This window comes from Belonocnema kinseyi, chromosome 9 (genome assembly GCF_010883055.1).
Source record: "Belonocnema kinseyi isolate 2016_QV_RU_SX_M_011 chromosome 9, B_treatae_v1, whole genome shotgun sequence".
In the NCBI taxonomy this organism is placed as follows: Eukaryota; Metazoa; Arthropoda; class Insecta; order Hymenoptera; family Cynipidae; genus Belonocnema; species Belonocnema kinseyi.
This window is the reverse complement of record NC_046665.1, coordinates 86,766,460-86,788,059: the sequence shown is the minus strand read 5'-3', so window position 1 is coordinate 86,788,059 and position 21,600 is coordinate 86,766,460. Positions and strand designations below refer to the sequence as shown.

The 21,600-nt window shown below is 24.4% G+C and overlaps 1 protein-coding gene across 6 annotated transcripts in view; it reads right to left on the bottom strand.

Annotated features, from left to right (window-relative positions):
- The window catches only part of LOC117179893 (protein bicaudal C homolog 1), a 163,159-nt gene that overhangs the window by 4,680 nt on the left and 136,879 nt on the right, over nucleotides 1–21,600 (bottom strand). For 4 of the 6 annotated variants that reach the window (XM_033372084.1, XM_033372083.1, XM_033372085.1 and 1 more), the window contains 5 exons: nucleotides 19,837–20,137; nucleotides 13,694–14,065; nucleotides 10,979–11,083; nucleotides 10,646–10,890; nucleotides 4,421–4,658 (listed from right to left, as the gene is read on the bottom strand). In XM_033372084.1, coding sequence (XP_033227975.1) covers nucleotides 4,421–4,658; nucleotides 10,646–10,890; nucleotides 10,979–11,083; nucleotides 13,694–14,065; nucleotides 19,837–20,137 — 1,261 coding nt within the window. The remainder of the gene's footprint in view (nucleotides 1–4,420; nucleotides 4,659–10,645; nucleotides 10,891–10,978; nucleotides 11,084–13,693; nucleotides 14,066–19,836; nucleotides 20,138–21,600) is intronic. The other 2 variants (XM_033372087.1, XM_033372086.1) reach the window with 2 other exon arrangements.

Below are 21,600 nucleotides of genomic sequence, written 5' to 3'. Positions count from 1 at the left end.
TCCCTTGAAACATTTTAAACATTTTTGACCAAAAAACCATATCTCTAAAATGAATTTCGAGCCTCCCAATTTTTCAAGACAGGTTTTTTTTACCAAAAAATGACTCAGATGTTGCATGAAAAAGACAAAAACACATTTTTTCTCCAGCGAAAAGTGTATCCGAGGGTTTTCGTGATCGAGGAATCCATTTTTTGCATTTATTTTTATTTTTGAGTGACGCCAGAGGGCGCTTTAGTACATTTTTTTGGATTTTATCGCCTTTTTTGGGGAAAATTGACGAAATTGTTGTAAAAATCGACGAATATTTGACTTTATCACAATATAATCACACATTTGAAATAGCTCAAAGTGATCAGCGTTGAAAATTAGAGGGGTACCCATGCACGACCTATATCGACTGTATTCAATTTAAAACTAAAAATTCGATTTTTTCTTTGTTTACTAGCTAAATGAACAAAGCATATTTTATCCTTATTTTCCTTATTTTTTTTTCTTCTACAAATTAAAATAAGAGGTAAAAACATATGAAATTTAAATTTAAAAAATTCAACCAATTTTTAACCTAATTTTCAATCCTGATCATTTTGTACAGAAGTGCCCTCTGGCGGCACTAAAAAAAGCCAAAAATGGATTCCTCGACTCCAAAAACCCCGGATACACATTTTGCTAAATAAAAAAGTGTGTTTTTGTCTTTTCCATACAACATGTTAGATAACTCCGCCTCAACTAGAATAGATATAGAGAATCAAATAATTGAATTTCCAACAAAAAACGATCAAGTTTCAACCAAATAGTGAAATTTTCAACTAAGAAATATCAATTTTCCACCAAAAGTGGTATAGTTAAAAAATAATTTGCAACTAAAAAGAAAACGAATATAAACAAAAATAGTTCAATTTTTCATCAAAGAAATAAACTTTTATCCAATCAGATAAAATTTAAATGAATTGAACAATCTTCAAACAAAAAAATTACTTTTTAAGAAACTTGTCAAGTTTTCTATAAAGTAGATTTATTTCTAACTAAACAGGTGTATTCGCAATGAAAAATGCATTAGCTGAGATTTCAACCATAACAAATTTTAAATTTTAATCAAAAACACTCGAATTTAATTTAAAAAAGAAATTAATTTTCTACAAAATAGATAAACATTTAAGCAAATAATTGAATTTTCAACCAAGAATGCTAATTTTCCAGCAAAAAAGGCAAGTTTTGAACACAATATATGAATTTCCAACAAAAAACTATCAATTTTCAACCAAATAGTGAAATTTTTAACTAGAAAATATCAATTTTCCGACAAGAATGGTATAGTTAAAACAATAATTTGCAACTAAAAAGAAAACGAATATAAACAAAAATAGTTCAATTGTTCACCAAAGAGATAAGTTTTATCCAATCAGATAAAATTTAACTGAAATTAACTACCTTCAACCAAAAAAATTACTTTGTAAGAAAATTGTTGAGTTTTCTACAAAGTAGATTTATTTCTAACTAAACAGGTGTATTCTCAATGAAAAAACTGAGATTTCAACCATAACAAATTTTAATTTTCTAATAAAAAACAGTCGAATTTGATTTAAAAAAAAGAAGAATTTTCAACAAAATAGACAAAACTTTAACCAAATAATTGAATTTTCAATTAAGAAGATTAATTTTCTAACGCAAAAGACAAGTTTTTAATAGAATACATGAATTTTCAACAAAAAACTAGCCATTTTTAAACAAATAGTTAAATTTTCAACTAAAAAAGATCAATTTTCCACCAAAAATGGCGTAGTTAAATTTTTAGTTACAAAAATAATTTGCAACTAAAAAGAAAATGAATTTAAACAAAAATAGTTCAATTGTTCACCAAAGAGATAAATTTTTATCCAATCAGATAAAATTTAACTGAAATGAACAATCCTAAAAAAAAAAATGAATTGTTAAGAAAATTGTGACAGCTTAGATTTCAATTATACAAAATTTTAATTTTGAATAGAAAACAGTAGAATTTATTTAAAAGACGAATTTTCAACAAAATAGATAAACCTTTAATCAAATGATTGCATTTTCAACCAAGAAGATGTAACCAAAAGAGATGAATTCTTAAAGAAAAATTTAATAGCTGGTTTTTAAACAAAAACATTAATTTTCAACCAAAAATATGAATTTCCACGCATTAAACTAAAGTTTCTAACAAACAAAAAAAAACGAAACTTCAACAAAACGCATTTTCAACTAAAAATGGAAAAGTTAAATTTTTAATTGAAAAAACTTAAATTTTTACGAATATACAATGAATTTTTAATAAAAATTGTTCAACTGTCAAACAAACAGATGAATTTTCCACTAAAACGATGAATCGTTAATTGGAAAATAATACAAGTTTTCAATTATTTTCAAGTTACATTATTAACTACAAAAGTTAAATTTAAAACAAAAATGGAACATTTACAATATCAGTTTAAAAAATCTATTTTCTACCAACAAAATCAAATTTTCAATAAAATAGTTGAATTTTTTCAAATATGCAGTTGATATTTTAAAAAAATAGTTCAGTTTTCAACTACTGAAATAAATTTCTATCCAGTAATTTTAATTTTCTGCCAAAGAAAGAAATTTCAACAAAAGACATGAATTTTTAACTAAGAAAAACCATTTGTTGTTACAATAATTTAACTTTCAAACAAACTATATTTAACTAAAAACAAAAAGACTCAAACAGAAATATTAATGTTTAACAAATTATTTCATCTTTTATTCGGATAGTTTCATTTTCAAACGAAAAAATATGAATTTCTAACTAAAAGTATAATAGTTGAAATTTTAGCCAAAAAATACTTTTATTTAAATAAAAAACACTGGAATTCTTAACAAGAAAAAAGCGAATTTTCAACAAAATAGTTTCATTTTTAAACAAAACAGATAATTTTTTAACCAAAATATGTATTTTTGACCAAAAATATGAAATTTTCCATGAAAAGGGATAAATTTCAACTACAAAAGCTTTTTTTCAACCCAGAAATAAAAAATCAAATTGCTAAATTTTCAAGGAAAAAAGACAAATTTGTCAACAAAAAAGTAAATTTTCAACAAAACAGTTGAATTTTCTACAAAAATATTTCATTGTTTAATACAAAAATATGAAATTTCTGCAAAATAAATGAATTAAAACAGTTTTTGAAACAAAATAGTTCAATTTTCTATCATAATACTTTATTTTTTTAATCCAGAAAGACGAACTCTGGTGAAAAAAGTTAATTTTCAAGCAAACAGTTGAACTTTCGATGAAAATACTTGATTTTACATACAAAAAAATACAAACCTTAAATCAAATAGTTGAATAATCTAACAAAAAAGATATATTCTTTATACAAAAAAGACAGAATTTCCATCAAAAGTCATCAATTTCCAATAAAAAAGACGCATTAAAAAAATGACAATTTTCAACCAAATTATTGAATTTTCAAGCAAAAAGACGAATTTTTAAACAATGGGTAATTCCCAAACCAAACAGATGAATTTTTAACAAAAAAGATAAAATTTCTACCAAAAGAAATAAATTTCAAACGAAAAAGACAAATTTTCAACAAAACGCTTCAATTGCCAACTAATACAAATGACTTTTTAACAAAATGTTTATTGTTTTAACCAAATTATAACATTTTTAACAAAAAAAAATTAATTCTCAACAAAAAATGTAATAGTAGAAAACGACAAAAAGGTGAAAAGAAGGGAATTTATTTATTTTTTTTTAGAACTGATTTAATTCCCAGATTCTGTAACATGTTAAAGCTTTTTTTTTGTTTCTAAAGAATACTAGACTCCCAAGCCCCCCAAAAATATGAAGAATATTAGCCGAAAAAAATAAATATCTAGAAATTGATTTTTAATAGCAAAATGTTGTTAGTTCTTTATGAGCTGAATATACTGTTTTTTAGCTATTAATATCGTTTACCTTAAAAATTATAAACAGGACATTTTTCAATTTTATTTTTATTTAATTCTGCGCAAAAAATAATTTAGGAGAATTTAATAATTATTAGCCATCCATTTTTTAAGGTATAAAATGTACCTTTTTTTTGAAGTACTTTTGGACACTGAATTTAAAAACGATGAAATTCAAATTGAAAAAAAAACGTTGATCAATTTTTAATTTTTGATATATTTTTAATATCAAGTAGGTGTTTCCATAAATTCCTCAGATATATATTTGTACATATATAAAAAATTGGTGACTGCAAGAATTAATTTTTTCATATATTTTAAGCGTAAATTATAATTTCTCAATTTTTGATACGCTTGAGGGAAATTTTTGACTATTGGAAATTGATCTCACAAAATTCACTTTTTCCGATCCACCCTAATAAAAACTCGCATTCAGTTATTAACACGAAAAAAATATACAAAAATGAGAATGAAGTCTTTTACTTACGATTGTACTTTTCAAGGCCCAAACTAGCCAGTAGACTGGGCAAATCGCTGTATTGGTTGCAAGTAATCTTTTTCATTTGTGACGAAGGTGTGTGATCCATATAATTAGAAGCCATCCCAAGCTGATTAGCGCGTTCGGTACTCGATCCAATTCCAAAATCCATCGCAGTATTAAAAACAGGAGTCGTTGGTTCCTTCCACAAGTCGGAAGGATGACTCGCCGATTCCTGAAAACAAAACTTATCAAAATCAATCAAATTTACAATTATAATTAATCAACATTTCGGATTTAGATATTTAAATTCAGTGGATAAACTCAAAGCTTCTGTTTACGACAATAAATTATTTAAATATGGTCTTTTATCATTATTAGGATAAATAAAAAACAGTTGAATTGAACGCAAAAATATAAATAATCAAAAAAATACCTGAATCTTCAACAAAGAAAGATTTTTTGGTCAATATAGAAAAAAATTATTAAATTTTCAACCAAAAAGGCGGATTTTCAAACCAAAAATATTAATTTTCTACTATAAGAGATGAATTCACAACAAAATGCATAAATTTTAAACCAAAAAGTGAAATTTTTAAGCAACAAAGAAGAGCTTTCTACTAAACAATTTAATTTACTGTCAAATAATTACATTTTCAAATAAAAAAGATGAATTTTAAATAAAATATATAATTTTTTAACCAAATTGTTGAATTCTTATCGAAACAGTTGAATTTTCAACCAAGAAGTTCTTTTTTCGAAGCAAGACGAATTTTTAATCGAAATTGTAAACTTTTAACTAAAAAATTGAATTTTCAACCAATAATACTGATCTTCTGCCAGAAAAAAACGAATGAGCAAAAAAGGACATAAATTTCAAACCAGTTAGATTTTTAAACTAAAAAGTTTCCAATTTTAACCAAAATTGGAAGAGTTAAAATTGAATTCAAGCTAGAAAAGCGAACCTTTAAAAAAAAGTTTTATTTCATATCATATAATTATATTTTTAAACAAAAAGATCAATTTTTAACCAAGAAAATTAATTTTCGATGGAAAAAGATGAATTCTCAATAAAATACATACATTTTTAACCAAATAGTTGAATTCTTACGGAAATAGTTACATTTTCAACCAAGAAGATTTTTTTTCGAAACAGACGAATTTTTACTAAGATATATAAAATTTTTACTGAATAATTGACTTTTCAATCCATAAGACTGATTTTCAATCAAACAGTTAGATTTTTAAACTAAGAAGTATCAAATTTTATTTGAAAATGTAACAGTTAAAATTTCATTTAAAAAAAATCTTCTGCAAGTCAGTTTGAAATTTCTACCAAACTGTTATACTATAAAAGATGAATTCTTAACAAATTGCATACATTTTGAACCAAATAGTGGAATTTTCAAGCTACACAGGCGAGCTTTCAAAAAAAAATTTTAATTTTATATCAAATAATTACATTTTTAAACAAAAAGATCCATTTTTAACCAAGAAGATTAATTTTCTACTGAAAAAGCGAATTCTCTACAAAATATATGTTTAACCAAATAGTTAAATTTTCAACAAAAAAAAAAATTTTATTGTGAAACAAGACGAATTCTTAAAAAAATACTAACTAAATAGTTACATTTTCAACTAATATAATTTATTTTCTACCAAAAAAGACAAATTTACAACAAAGTACATACATTTTCAACCAAATAGTTTACATTTAAAACTAAATAGTATCAATTTTTAACCAAAAATTTAATAGTTAAAATATCATTTGAAAAATTAATTATTAATAAAGAAAATAAATCTTTTAGGAATCATTTTAATTTCTAACCAAATTATTAATTCAACCCGAAAATATGAAGTTTCACAAAACATTTAATTCAAAACTATTTGGTACAAAATTAAATGTTTTTGTAGAAAATTCCTTTATTTATTGAAAAATAATTCTCCTCAATAAAAACTCAACTGCTCCATGTTTTGATAAAAATTGATTACATCAATTATTTAAACTATTTATTTGAGTACTTATGTCCTTTTTATGTCGTCTTTTTGGTATAAAATTAATCTTTTTGATTGAAAATACAACTTTTTGGTCAAAAATTTCGATTTTTTGTTTGTAATGCATCTTTTTTGCTAAAAAATTATGGTTTAAAATTGGAACTATTTGGTTGAAAATTAAGCTCTTTTGGTTGAGGTTTTTTGGTTCAAATATCAAATAACACGTTTTTTGTTTAGAATTTATTCTGTTTAGTTGAAAATTTTGGTTGGAAGTGGAACTAATTTGTTAAAAATTAATTAATTTAGTTGATGATTTATCATTTTGGTTTGCAAATCTTTTTTTTTTTTAATTTAATTATTTTGTTCAAAATAATTGCTTTAACTGAAAAATGAACTCGCACAGGTTTGATTCAAAATTTATCTTATTAGGTTGAACATTCAAATATTTTCTTTAAAATTCCTGTATTTTATTGGGAATTCGAATTTTTAGGAGAATAATTAAGTTTCTTCGTAAATAATTTCTTTTTTAATTGAATATTCCTTTAAAAATAAAAATATTTAGTTAAAAATTCACGTACTTTGTTAAAAATTCGTCTATTTTGGATGAAAATTCATCTTATTGGTTCAAAATAGATCTTTTTTGTTGACAATTCATTTTAATTATTTAATTTTTAGTGGGAAATTTTATTTTGTTCATAGAAATGTAATCTTTTTCGTTAAAAAATGTTCTGCTTTGTAGAAGATTTATGTATTCTATTTTTTGTTAAGAATTCATTTCTTGGGTTGAAAAAATATATTTAAATAAAAATTCGATTTTTTAAAATATAAAATTCAACTTTTGAATCAAAAACTCCACTGTTTAGTCAAAAATTCATATTTTCGGTTCAAAATTCATCACTCTGATTAAAAATTAATTTCTTTGGCTGAAAATGTTGTTTTTTTTAAATTGAAAATTAATTTCTTTGGCTGAAAATATTGTTTTTTAAAGTTGAAAATTAATTTTTATAAATGAAACTTTAAATGCTTAATTAATGCTTGACAATTCGCCTTTTTGTTTAAAATTTACTTTTTTAACTGCAAATTGAACTATTATAGTTTCGGTTTGTAGATCTTTTTTCTTTATAATCTTTGTAATATTTTTATCTTTTTTAGTAGAAAATTGATGTATTTTATTGAAACTGTATCTTCTTTTTATAGAAAATTCATATTTTGTAGTTAAAATTGAATTATTTTGTTGAGAATCCTTTTTTTTTGAAAATTAGTTTTTTTGTTATTTAGGAATTTTTTTACTTACAATGTAACTATTCCATTTTTTGTCAAAAATTTAAGTTTTTAAATAGAAATTTAATTTTCTTTCTTAAATATGATACTATTTCGTTCAAAATGTATTTTTATTTAATTGTAAATTAAGTATTTTAATGAAAATTTAATTATTATAATTTTAGTTGAAGATTTTCTGTTTTAGGTGAAAATTTAACTACATATCTGTTAAAAATGGTAATTTTTTGGTAGAAGAGTACTCTCATTAGTTGAAACTTCATATTTTTGTTTAAAAATTAATTTCTGTGGTTAAAAAGTTAACTATTTTGTCGAAAATTTGTTTATTTTTTGATTGAAACTGTATTTTGCTAATGGAAAATTTAATTTTTTTATTTTTGGTTGAAAATTTACCTTTTAAGTTAAAAATTCATATACTTGGTTAAAATTGAAATTTTTCAAATTGAAGATTTATTATTTTTGGTAGAAAATGCACTTTAACTATTCCATTTTTTATGAAATATTTACCTTTTTTGATAGAAATGTAATCTTTTTCGTTAAAAAATGTTCTGTTTTGTAGAAAATTTCAGTATTCTATTTTATGTTAAGAATTAATTTCTTTGGTTGAAAAAAATGTATTTAGTTAAAAATTCGTTTTTTTTTTTAGATAGAAAATTCATCTTTGAGTGGAAAATTCCAATATTTGGTCAAAACTTCATATTTTGGGTTGAAAATTTATCGCTCTGATTAAAAATTAATTTCTTTCGCTGAAAATTCGTTTCTTTTTATTTGAAAGTTACATTTTTTAACTGAAGCTGTAACAATTTCATTTTCGTTTACAAATTTATCTTTTATCTTTTTTAGTTGAAAATGTATAAATTTTATATAAACTGTACCTTTTTATTAAAAAATTTATTAATTATTTTATTAAGAATTAATTTTTTGGTTCAAAATTGATTGCTTTAACTGAAAATTTAACTCTTTTGTTTTTGATTAAAAAAATTTTTTTATGAAAAAAACCCTTTTTTTCAATCAGTTTTTTTGATTTTATTTATTTATTTTTAACATCTTAACTATTCTAATTTTGGTAAAAAATTAATCTTTTTTAGATGAGAATTCATGTACTTTGTCGAAAATGAGTTTTTTTTGGTAGCAAATTAATCTTTCAAGTTAAAAATTCAACTAACTATTTGGTTACAAATTCAGATTTTTGGTTGAATATTTATCATTTTTGTTGAAAATTCTGAAGTATTCAATTTTTTATGGAAAATTTACCTTCTTTGATAGAAATGTAATCATTTTCGTTAAAAAATATTTTGCTCTGCAGAAAATTTAACTATTCTATTTTATGTTAAGAATTCATTTCTTTGCTTGAAAAAATATATTCAATTAAAATTTCATTTGTTTTAATAGAAAATTCATATTTTCAGTTGAAAATTAATCGCTGTGATTAAAAATTAATTTCTTTGGCTGAAAAAAAGTTTCTTTTTAGTTAAAAATTAAATTTTTTAACTGAAGCTGTAACTATTCCATTTTCATTTAAAAAGGCATCTTTTCTTATAGTTGAAAATTTATATATTTTATTGAAACTGTGTCCTTTTTGGTAGAAAATTCATCTTTTGGGTTTAAATTGAATTGAAGAATTAACTTTTTTTGTTGAAAATTGATTACTACAACTGAAAATTTAACTGTTCTATTTTTGGTTAAAAAATTATTATTTTTAATGAAAACAAAACATTTTGTTGAAAATTCGTTTTTTTGTTTGAAAATTAATCTTTTTTAGATGAAAATTCATGTACTTTGTCGAAAATAAGTTGTTTTTTTTTTGTAGAAAATTAATCTTTTAAGTTGGAAAGTCAACTAACTATTTGGTTAAAAATTCAGATTTCTGGTTGAATATTTATCATTTTTGTTGAAAATTCACCTTAAATATTCAATTTTTGGATGGCAAATTGACCTTTTTTGATAGAAATGTAATCTTTTTCGTCAAAAAATGTTCTGTTTTGTAGAAAATTTAAGTATTCTATTTTGTGTTAAGAATTAATTTCTTTGTTTGAAAAAATATATTTAGTTAAAAATTCGTTTTTTTTTTTTAATAGAAAATTCATCTGTTGGGTTAAAAATTACACTATTTGGTCACAAATTCATTTTTTCGGTCCATTTTCATTTGAAAATTTATCTTTTTTAGTTGAAAATTTATATATTTTACTAAAAGTGTGTCTTTTTTAGTAGAAAATTCATCTTTTGGGTTTGAAATTGAATTATTTTGTCAAGAATTAATTTTTTTCGTTGAAATTTGATTGCTTTAACTGAAAATTTAACGCTTCTATTTTTGGTTAAAAAATTATTTTTTTTTAATTAAAAAAAAACATTGGTTAAAAATTCGTTCTTTTGTTGTTATATATTTATTTTTCTAATATTTTAACTATTCTAATTTTGGTTAAAAATTGATCTTTTTTAGATGAAAATTCGTGTACTTTGTCGGAAATGAGTCTTTTTTGGTACAAAATTCATTTTTTGGGTTGAAAATTGAATTAACTATTTGATTAAAAATTTATCATTTTTGTGAAAAATTCATTTCTTAGGTTTAAAATTTATCTTTTTGATTTGAATACTCATCTAAAAAGTGTTTAAAATGTATTTAGAAACCATTTTTTTTCATCAACAATAATAATCTTCGATCTGTATGGTTGGTTATATATCTATAAAAGAATTTAGAAATGGTGATATTGTAGCACCCCTGAATAAGGCACTATTTATTGTGAATTTATATGTCTTCTACTACTTTGACTTCTTTCACCTTTTAAATTATCCGCCCTTTCCAATTAGAAGCGATAAATTTGACAGCGAAATTTAAATAATGTAATTATTATCAATAAAAAAAGAAAATACGATTTTTAAAATCCTAATTCAATATTTTATTGCCGATGATAATTTTTCCAAACACTTATCTAGTTGCTCATGAGTCTTTTTAGCCTTTACCTTGCTTGCTTCGCCTCCAGGTGTCAAAGGAGTGCTTTGACTAAGTCCATAGCCCGACCAGGCAGAAGTGGGTACTCGGTAGTCTGTAGGACTTGGTTTGCTTTGCATTGCTTTCACTGCAAGCATTTTCTTCTGCTCATAGTCAAATGGCGTGAGATTCTGTTGCACCATTTCTAAAGATTTCTTCTCGCATCCCGGCGCTCGGCGATCGCTAACAGTCAGATCTGATAGCAAGCTCGACAGATCTAACAAAAAATGGGAAATTTAATTAACTTTTATAATTACATTTTAATTTCGCGTCTAATTATCAGGCATTTAAGAAAAAAATTTTACCTAGATTGGAAGAAGTCGAGTCCGCGGGATTTACTGGAGAAGAGTTACGAGGACTAATGGCAGGACTAGAGAGAGAGCTGGAGACGCTGCTCAGCGATGAGTAGGCTGAAAATTAACAACATAATTAGTTCATTCCATGATGGATAATAATAAAGCGATATTGAAACTTTCTACAACAAAAATTTAATAACAGTGATTTCATCTTCAATTGCTTTCAAGCCAACTTGTCTTCCATACTTGTAAGTCTATATTTCAATTGATAGCTTTATGAAGTAGGTTGCAATGCAAAAAAGACTAGAATTTTTTTAGCTCCTCTTCCAAAATTTTTTGGCGTAGGGCCAAAAGATTCAAAACAATGTATAGAATTTCTGGAAATAAAATCAAGAAATCAACAACAAAATTTGGTTGGTTGTCTTCTAATTTTTGTTTCCTCTTTTTCTTTTTGTTCAAAACAAAAAAAAATTGTTCTTTTTTATGAACTTTTTTTTGAAGGAGGTACTTTTTTCAAATTACAGTAGAAACATTTTATGGTCATTGCACAAATGGTCATTGGATTTTTGGTTTCATTTTCAGCAATTCTATACATTAACTTGATTAATGGACTTGAAGTAGGATTTTATATTTTAATCTAATTTAGATTTCTTAAATTTTACTGAAACTAATTATTCACAGAGAGAAACTAACACAGATTTTACCGCTGATAATTCTCTCGAAACAGGAAATAATGGGGGAACAAATTTTTCGACTTCTTTTTATACAAATTAATGTTTACCATATTCCTAAATTTTCAAATCGAAGTATACTTGATTTTCAACAAAATAGTTGAATTTTCAATCCAAAAAGACGAATTTTCAACAGAAGAGTTCAGTTTTCAAACTAAAAAGTCGCATTTTCTAGAAAACATTTGACTTTTGAACTCGAAGAATGAACTATGAACAAAACAGTTAGTTTTCAACCAAGAAATCAAAATTTTCAACCAAATAGTTAGATTAAAAAAAAAACATGAATTTTTAACAATTTAATTTTTAACCTGATAGTTGAGTTTTCAACATAAAAAGATGAATTTTCAACCCATAAGGACGAATTGTCAACAAAAGTGTTTAAGTTTCAACTAAGAAATATTTTTCAGTGAAGAAAGAACAAAAAATATACCAAATTGTTGAATTCTCAAACCAAAAAGACGAATTTTCTAAAAAAATACTTGAATTTTCAACAAAAAAGTTAATTTTCAACAGAAAAATTAAAGTTTCTATAAAATTGATGCATTTTTTAACAAGAAGGTTCACTTTTAACAAGAAAGTTAGATTTTCTGCTAACCCGTTGAATTTTCAATCCATAAAGACGAATTGTAAAAAAACGAGTTTAATTTTCAACCAAGAAATATTTCTAGTGAAGAAAGAACAAAAATTATATATATTCAAGAAAGTTTTTTCTCTCCATAAATTAGCTGAATCTTTAATCAATATAATGAATTTTTAACAAAGTAGTTCAACTTTCAACTAAGTAGTTGAATTTTCAAAAAAAAAAAATTAATTCTTAATAAACAAACAGATGAATTTTCAAACTTAAAAGATAAATTTTTAACAACAAAAAATGTATCCAAACTGTAGAATTATCAAGTCAAAAAGGTGAATTTTTTTTTACAAAACAGTTGAATTTCAATTCCGACATTAAGAAATTTCAACAAAAATGTTAATTTTCAATAAAATAGTTAAATTTTCAACCAAAGAGATAAATCTTCAACCGAAAAAATTATTTGTTTACAAAGTATTTTGACTTTCAAACCAACGAGTTGATTTTCTAGCCAAAAAATATAACTATTTATACAAAATAATTACATTTACAACTACAACTATTCTTAAAATAATGAATGCTTTTTTCTGTCACAACAAATTACCGATATTACTTCAATTTTTAAAATTATATAACATATTTTTACACGGAGAATATGGAAAAGAGTATGAATTTTTCTAGCCGACAACTCTAGGGAATAAAAAATAGATGATTAATTTATTACTGAATTTGGGCACTGAAATAAATTTTGACTTACCGGAGAGCTCGCATTCAGAATTAAGTTGTTCATAAAAAACTATTCTTAAAATAATAAATGTTTTTTCCATTCGCAAGAAATTACTGATATTTTAATTCTTAAAATTATAGAAACTTTTTTTACAGGGACTTTATTTTTGGCGCGAAAACTGCCCTAATTTAGTTCATATTTAGGCACACAAAAAACACGAAAAAAATGGAAAGTCTGTAAAATTTTCTAACTAAAAATTTTAGAGAATAAGAAGTTGTAAATTAATTCACTGCTGAATTTGGGCACTAAAATAAATGTTGACTTACCACTACCTCCCTCATCAGACAGAGACTTCGCGTTCAGACTTAAGTTGTTCATATCAACAAAAACTATTTTTTTTTCTATCATAAAAAATTACTGATAATATTATTTCAATTCTTAAAATTATAGAAAAGTTTTTTTTTTGGGACCATATTTTCGCACGAAAACTGTCCTAATTCAATTAGTATTTGATATCAAAATTAAAAAAAGGGACAAGTTTATTCAAAACCGAGAAAAAAGAGGAGTTCCTTAAAATAGGGAAAAGAGGGAATAGGGGAAGAAGTGTTAAGTCTGCTAACCAAAAATTCTAGAGAGTAAAAAGTAGATGAATAATTCATTACTGAATTTGGGCACTGAAATAAATTTTGACTTACCACTACCTCCCTTATCAGACAGAGAGTTCGCGTTCAGACTTAAACTGTTCATGTGGGAGAAAACTCCGGGCATGTTAGGATGAACTTGATTCATACCAGGCATATTTTGACCCGGCATTCCATGAGGATGAGGCATCATGTTTCCGGCCATCATGTGCTGCGTTGTCAGCAGGTGATTCAAGTGAGAGACCACATAGGGATTATGATGAACCGGAAGTGGAGAGAACATAGAAGGAAGACCCCAATGCGGAGAGAGACTCAGGGGACTTGGTGAGTGCATCATTGGAGACATGCAGTACGGAGGGTTCTGAGTGTTCACTGTCAACACATTCGAAAAGTTGTCCTGACCTCCACTCATCATATTGTGCATACCTAGACACCAAATTGTAAACCTTGTAGGGTATATTCAAGATATTAGGTTTAAATTTCAATTGGTTGGTCTATTTTTTGTAACAAAAAATATTACAAATGCTCATTGGCGAAAAAATATCCTCCTTTTTATTAGCTCGGGCAGGAATCGAACCCGCGTAAAGTGAGTGCGAGTAAGGTGCAAGAGACCGGCAATCTGTTTAGGCGCCGTACTTAAATTACGTAACGGATTCAAGGCCCTCTATAACACCACGAATACGCCTGTAACAAGCTAAAACAAAATATTTCTACCCCCCCCCCCCCCCCTCTTATTGTAAGCAATTTTCTGTTTCTAGGAATGTTTTGCTAGTTATTGGTCGCAGAATTAGGCAGGGTGTCCGAGAACTTCATTTCCAAAATCTCCTAATTTTTCCTTGATGATTATTATTCAAATACCAGCAGTTGAATCTTGTATTGATTTATTTATTTTGTCAAATCCCTTTTTACTATAAAAGATGGATTTTAAACAAAATATATGAATTTCTAAAAAATATAATGAAATTTTTAACGCAATAGTTGAATTTTCAATCTAAAAAGGTAAATTACCAACAAAAAAGTGTTATAGATTATATTTAAATTAAAAAAGATTAAATTTATGCCAAAAAAAATTTGAAAAGCAAAAGAAAAATTTTCTACAAATAAAGATTTTGCACTCAAGAAAGAAAGAAAACTTTAACTAAATTTTTGAACCTTTAAACCAAAACACGAATTTTCTTTATAAAAATGGAATTTTCAATCAGAAAATATGACTTTTCAGTAAAAAAATTAATTTTTCAGGAAACTGATGCGTTTTTACTCAACAAAAATGAAATTTAAAACTAAGAAAATAATTTGTTTACCAAATTAAAAAAAATGGATTCCCGTAAAAAAAATTTTTTCTTGACTTTTCGCGATTAAAATAAGAATTAAAAAAAAAAAACAAATAATTTTCTACAAAAAAAAAGTGAATTTTTAATCCAAAAAGATGAATTTACATAAAAAAAGGACGACTTTTTATTTATTTTTTTTTAAATAGTTGAATTTTCATCCAAAGAAGATTCTAGTTAACTTTTCAAGAACAAAATAGAATTTTTTTTTAACTAAATATAAGTTACTAAGATTTTTTTTAAATTTTCAGTCCAAAAAGAAGAATGTTTTCCTCTAAAGGATGAATTTTTAACAAAATAGTTCAATTATCTACCAAAAGTTGCACATTTATCCAAGAAAAATGAAATTTGTATTAAAACAGATGATGTTTTAATAAAAAAATGTGAACTTTTTTTAAATTGAACTTTCATCCAGAAAAGATTTAAGTTCATTCTTCAACATCAGAATATAAATTTTAAAGCAAAGTAAATTTTATACGAATTAGTTAAATTTTCAACAAAACAGTATAATTTTCAACCAAAAAGTATGAGTTTTTTACAAATTGTTTAATCTTTAACCAAAGAGTTGCATTTTTATTCAATAAAGATGCAATTTCTTTTAAAAGAGAAGAATTTGAAAAAAGCCTTAAAATAATATTTAAATTTTGATCAAAAGAAGACTCCAGTTCACTTTCTAAAAACAAAATAAGAATTGTAAACAATTAGTTAATTTTCTGCTAAATAGTCTAATTTTTACCCAAAAAGTATGACTTTTTAACAAGATTGTTACATTTCTAACCAAATATTTTTGCCAAAGAAAAATGAAAATTCTACTAAAACAGGTGAATTTTTAAATCGAAGACAAATTAAAAAGAAAAGGGTTGAATTTTCATTCAAAAAGATCTCAATTGACTTTTCAACACAAAAATAAGAATTTAAAATTTAAAAAAAGTTAATTTTCTAGGAAATTGTTCAATTTTCAACAAAACAGTTGCATTTTTATCCAAGGAAAATGCAACATTTCGACTAAAAAAGATGAATTTTCAAATTAAAAGGATAAATTTTCAACAAAAAAATCATTTTCATCCAAAACAGATTTCAGTTGAATTATCAGCAACAAAATATTCATTTTAAACAAAAGGTTCTACGAAAAGAGTTAAACTTTTAACTCAAAAAGACGAATTTTTAACCAAACAGTTGAATTTGCAACCAAAAATGATGTCTTGTTAAGAAAATTGTTAAGTTTTAAACCAAATAATCAGATTTATAAGTAAAAAGATCATCTTCATAATAAAGTTTCTGCGAGATTGCAAAAAATTACGTACATGAGTAAAGGACTTCCTACCGTAAAAAACCCTTAAAAAATGGCTGGACCCCCCCCCCCCCAAAAAAAAACTAGACAAGAAATTCTTAACAGTGTTAACAATTGAACTGAACATTTGGAAAAGGGTGAAATCAAACTTATTTTAAATTATATTCTTTCATAAAAAAAAAAAATCACTGTCATTTCCCGATTTTCTTTAGGTCAAATGTTATTTACCTGGTCTGGAATTTATACTTCTTTTTTAAATTGTCATGTTCCAACTCGAAATTTTGATTCTTTTGAAAAAAGTCCTGTTTTATGTCAGAATTCTAGTTCTTTTCGAAAATTCCCTTTTCCAAATCAGAAACATAATTTTTTTCGAAAATTCCTCGTTTAAAGTCAAAACTGTAATTATTATTTCGAAAAATTTACTGTTCTGCGTAAGAACTTAATATAATTTGTCTCGAAAATTTCCTCTTCCAAGTCAGAATGATAATTTATAGTTGTTTTTTTTTCTTTTTTACTGAAAGAAACGGTCAGGCTTTTTTCTTCAAATACCTTCTTCCGGTTTAAAAAATAAGAATTCTATTATTTTTTCTTAAAGATAAACGTTCAGATGGTTTTGAGCGGATATTACCTTTTTCAGCGATTTATAACTGTTTTAATATCAATTTACAGAATGATGTTCTCAATCGAGTTGCGTTAGGGTTCGTCATACTTTTTCTATTGAACATAAGCATCATGAACGACCTAAAATAATTTATATTTATATTGAAAATTTAAGTGCTAATATTTTACTATAATTTTTATTTAATAACCTTAAGGACGAAATTTTTTTTATTGAAATCTTCCCGTATCGGTGATAGTTACAAATTCAAATACATATAAAAAATATCAGAATAATTTCACTATTAAATCTTCCAAATTGCAAAATTTTACATCAAAAGCCTTAATAGACAGTTTTTATATTAATTAATTTTAGATTTAAATATACATCCATTTCTAAATTATCTTTCTGATTTTAAATTTTCGATAAAATATCTTAATATTTTTCGATGTTTAGTTAAAATGTTAAAAAAATGAATTACTTAAAATTAAAAATATTTCATTGGAAGTAACTTTAATACGATTAAAAAGATGGAAATTGTATTGCTTAAAGATTAAAATATATAAAAATATATCTGAAATTGTTAACTCAGTGATTAAATAATTTCTTTAAATTTTTCTATTTACAATTTTAGAGTTCTGAATTTTCACGCTGATGACTCGATTTTCAATTTTTTTGTTTCATAAGTTTTAATTTTGCATTAAAACTGAAATCGTTGAATTTTGAAACCATTTAAAAATCGTTGATTTTTAAAAGATATAAATTTAATTAAACAATTGAAGTTTGAAAGGGCTTGAGTACAAAAAAAGTTTTAATATCACAATTCTTGGTAATTACAATTTTTCAGTTTCAAATGAATCTTTGATTCGTTTAATTTTTAGCGCCCCGTGGTAGAAGTTTTTTCACTTTAAATGTTTAGAGTTTAAAATTACTTCACTTTAACGGTGAATTTAAATAATGTATTTTAAAAGTTTTATATCAGAAAATGTTTCCGTTTTGATTAGTGAAAGTTACAGTGAATTTATTTTTTGATCTAACAAAAGCTTCGAATTAAAAATCATTTTAATTAATTAATTTTTAATGTTTAATTATTCAAATTTGATCGCTTATGATTAGAAATAGTACATTTTAAATTGACTTACATTTTCAATCATCCCGTTCTTAAAATTTGAATTTGAAATTAATAAATTTTGAACATTTTTATGATTTAACCATGTCCAAAAACTTTATATTTTGTGGACAAAAAATTTGTCTTCGTTTAGCCCATAATCGAGGTCGAAACGTCTGATTCAATGATAAATTGTATTTAAATTTTTTGTTATGCTGAAGCCAATTTCACCAATCTACATTCAAAAATTGAAATGATGAATATTTAACTGAAATACTTGAGTTTTCAACACAAAAGATAAATTTTTAAACAAGAAAATTCATTTTTTACAAAAATAAGAAGATTATTGAACAAAATATATGAATAGTCAACTAAAAAAGACAAAATTTCAACCAAATTGTTGAATTTTTAACAAAAAAGATCAATTTTAAACCAAAAAAGGAACAGTTCAATTTTCAGTGAAAAAATTTAAATTATTAAGAAAACTGATGAATTTTTAACAGAAATGATGAATATTCAACTGGAATAGTTGAATTTCCAACCAAAAAGATGAATTATTTTAACTAAGAAGAATATTTTCTACGAAAAAATACGTGTTTTCAACACAATACACGAACTGTCATTTAAAAATAATAAATTGTCAACCAAACTAAAGAGATAAATTTTCAACCAAACGATCGAATTTTGTAACAAAAAATATTAAATTTCAATAAAAGTTAATCCTATTTTGAATCAGACAATTTGATTTTTTTAAAGACAGTTCAATTTTTTAATAAAAAAAGGTGAATTTTAAATCCAAAAGGAGATTTTTCGGTCCAGCAGACGAATGTTTAACAAACCCGTTTAATTTTCAACAAAATACTAGAATTTTCTGCCTACAAAGATTAATTTTTAATCATATTGTCGAATTTTAAAACAAAAAAGATTAAACTTCAACGAAATTGTTACATTTTAAGTTAAAAAGATGGATTTTTTAGAAGACATTTGAATTTTCAACACAAAAATATGAATTTTTGAAAAAACTTGAATTTTTAATAAAAAAATGTAATTGTTAATGTATAAACAAAATAACAAATTGTCAAAAAAATAGAATCTGCAACCAAACAAATTCATTTTTAACAAAGCATCTTACATTTTAACGAAGTTAATAATTTTTTAATAAAAAAAATATGAATTCTAAATGAAAAATTTTGCAGTCGATATCTGGTTGATATTTTAACCAAAAAATGTTTTTATTTGTAATGAAAAACAATTGAATTCAATCGAAAAAGAAGACTTTAAAATCAGTTAACTTTTTAATTAAGGAAAATTTGTCAGTCAAAAGAGAGAAAAAATTTCCAACTTTCACAAGTTTTTATTTTAAAATATTCAAATTTGAACACTTTTAAATTGAAAAAAAACCAGTTTAAATTTCCTTTAATTTTAAATGATCCACTTTTCAACATTCGAATTCGAAATCATTCAGTTTTTAATTTTAATGTGAATATAAAATTTCAGTCGAAAAGATTAATTTTCCAGAACTAAATTCGATTTTTTAATCAAATACATTAACTGAATTTTCAACCCAGAACATTAAATTTTGACTAAAAATAAAGAATTTTCAATCAGATACTTGAATTTTTAACTTGAAATTATAGATTTTAAACTAAAATTAGAACAGTAAAATTTTTAGTTAAAAAAATTAATTTTAAACAAGACAAATGATCATTGTAATTAAATTTTACTTCTCAACTCAAAATTAAGGACACTCAAGAAAATTTCATGACTTAAAAAAATCTCTGACAATTCCAGGTTTTCAGGATTTTCCGGTAAAATAGACTGAGAACCAAAAAAATTTGAAAAACGAAAAGTTTTAAAATTAAAAATACTTACCAGGAGTGTTGTTATTTGTTCCCTGAAAAACGCTGCCAGAATTTGGAACGTGATAGGTGGCTGGAATTTCAGCTTGAATCCGAGGTTCATCCAGAGCAAGAAGTTGCTTCCTTGCCTCGTAAATGTTGGTGGCATTTCGTTCGATTCCCTTGATAATTACGGAAAGAGTGCTCTGTTTAGGTTTGTGTCGTACATTTATGAACACATCTAAAGATTGCATCAAGTGAGAAATATTCTCAGTATCGACTGAGGAAACGGAATCCTCGGGAAGATCGAACATCAGGACTAGAGGTAAAGAACCCTGCAATAAGACAAAAACAAATACAAAATTACTTGAGAAACAGGGGACCGAAAAACTTAAATTTTAAAATTCCTTGATTTTTCCTTAACTTCAAAGATTAAATTAAAAAAACTATTTATTTAAAAAAAGGACTTTTCTACCATTCAAAATGGATTTTCAATCCAAAAGGATGAATGTTCAAAATAATAGAGTTTCGACCGAAAAGTGTGAATTTTTAAGAAATTAGTTAAATTGTCAACAAAATATTTAAATTATAAACCAAATTGTTGAATTACTAACCTACAGATGATGAATTTTCAAACGAATTGCCGAATTTTCTAACAATAAGATTAAACTTCAATCAAAAACAGTTGGATTTTTAAACAGATTATGGAATTTTTCAGAAGACAGTTGAATTTTTGACAGTAAAATATCACTTTTTAAGAAAACAGTAAAATGGTCAACAAAATAGTTTAATTGTGAACCAAATTGTTGAATTTCCAAAATACAGAGATGAATTTTCAACCGAATTGTTGAATTTCCTAACAAAAAATAAATAAATTTCAATCGAAAACAGATGCATTTTTAACCAAATTATTGGATTTTTTAGAAGAAAGTTAAATTTTCGACCGTAAAATATGACTTTTTAACAAAATTGTTCAATTGTCAAAAAAATAGTTTACATTATTAACCAAATTATTGAATTTCCAACCAATAGGAATGAATTTTCACTTTAATTGTTGAATCTTCAAAAAAATTCAACTTTGATCAAAAACAGTTACATTTTTAACCAAATTATTGAATTTTTTAGAAGACAGTTGAACTTTTGATCGTAAAATTAAAATATGACTTTTTAAAAAAATAGTTAAATCTTCAACAAAGTATTAGAATTTTTAACCAAATTTATAACCAGATAATTTAACTTTTTAGAGCGCAGTTGAATTTTCAAGCCAAAAAAACAAATGATCAATTAAATAGTCAAATTTTCTCCAAATTAATTAAATTTGTAACTCAAAAAGTCAGAAAATCCAAAAAATTAAATTAACAAACAAAAAAGTAAAACTTAGTAGTCATATTTTCAAGACAAAAAGTAGGAATTTTAAGAACACCGTGGAATTTTCAACCCGAAAAATCGAATTTTCAATTAAAAATGAATTGTTAACGAAATATATAATAATTAATATATTAAGCCGAAAAAACGGATTTTCAAAGAAATAATTGGATTTCAAACTTGAAAAATTAAGTTTCAATCAAAATTGAAAAACTAAATTCTCAGTAAAAAAATTAATATAACCAAAGCGAATTTGCTTTTGACAAAATAATAAAAAATTTAGCCACAAAAAAATGATTTCTTAACAAAAGAGTTGAATTTTAAAACAAAAAAAAATATTTTTTAGTTTCATGAAAAAAATGTCTATCAAATTGTTTAATTTTCATCCAAAAAAGACGAATTTTGAACTAAATAGCTGAATTTTCTGCCAAAA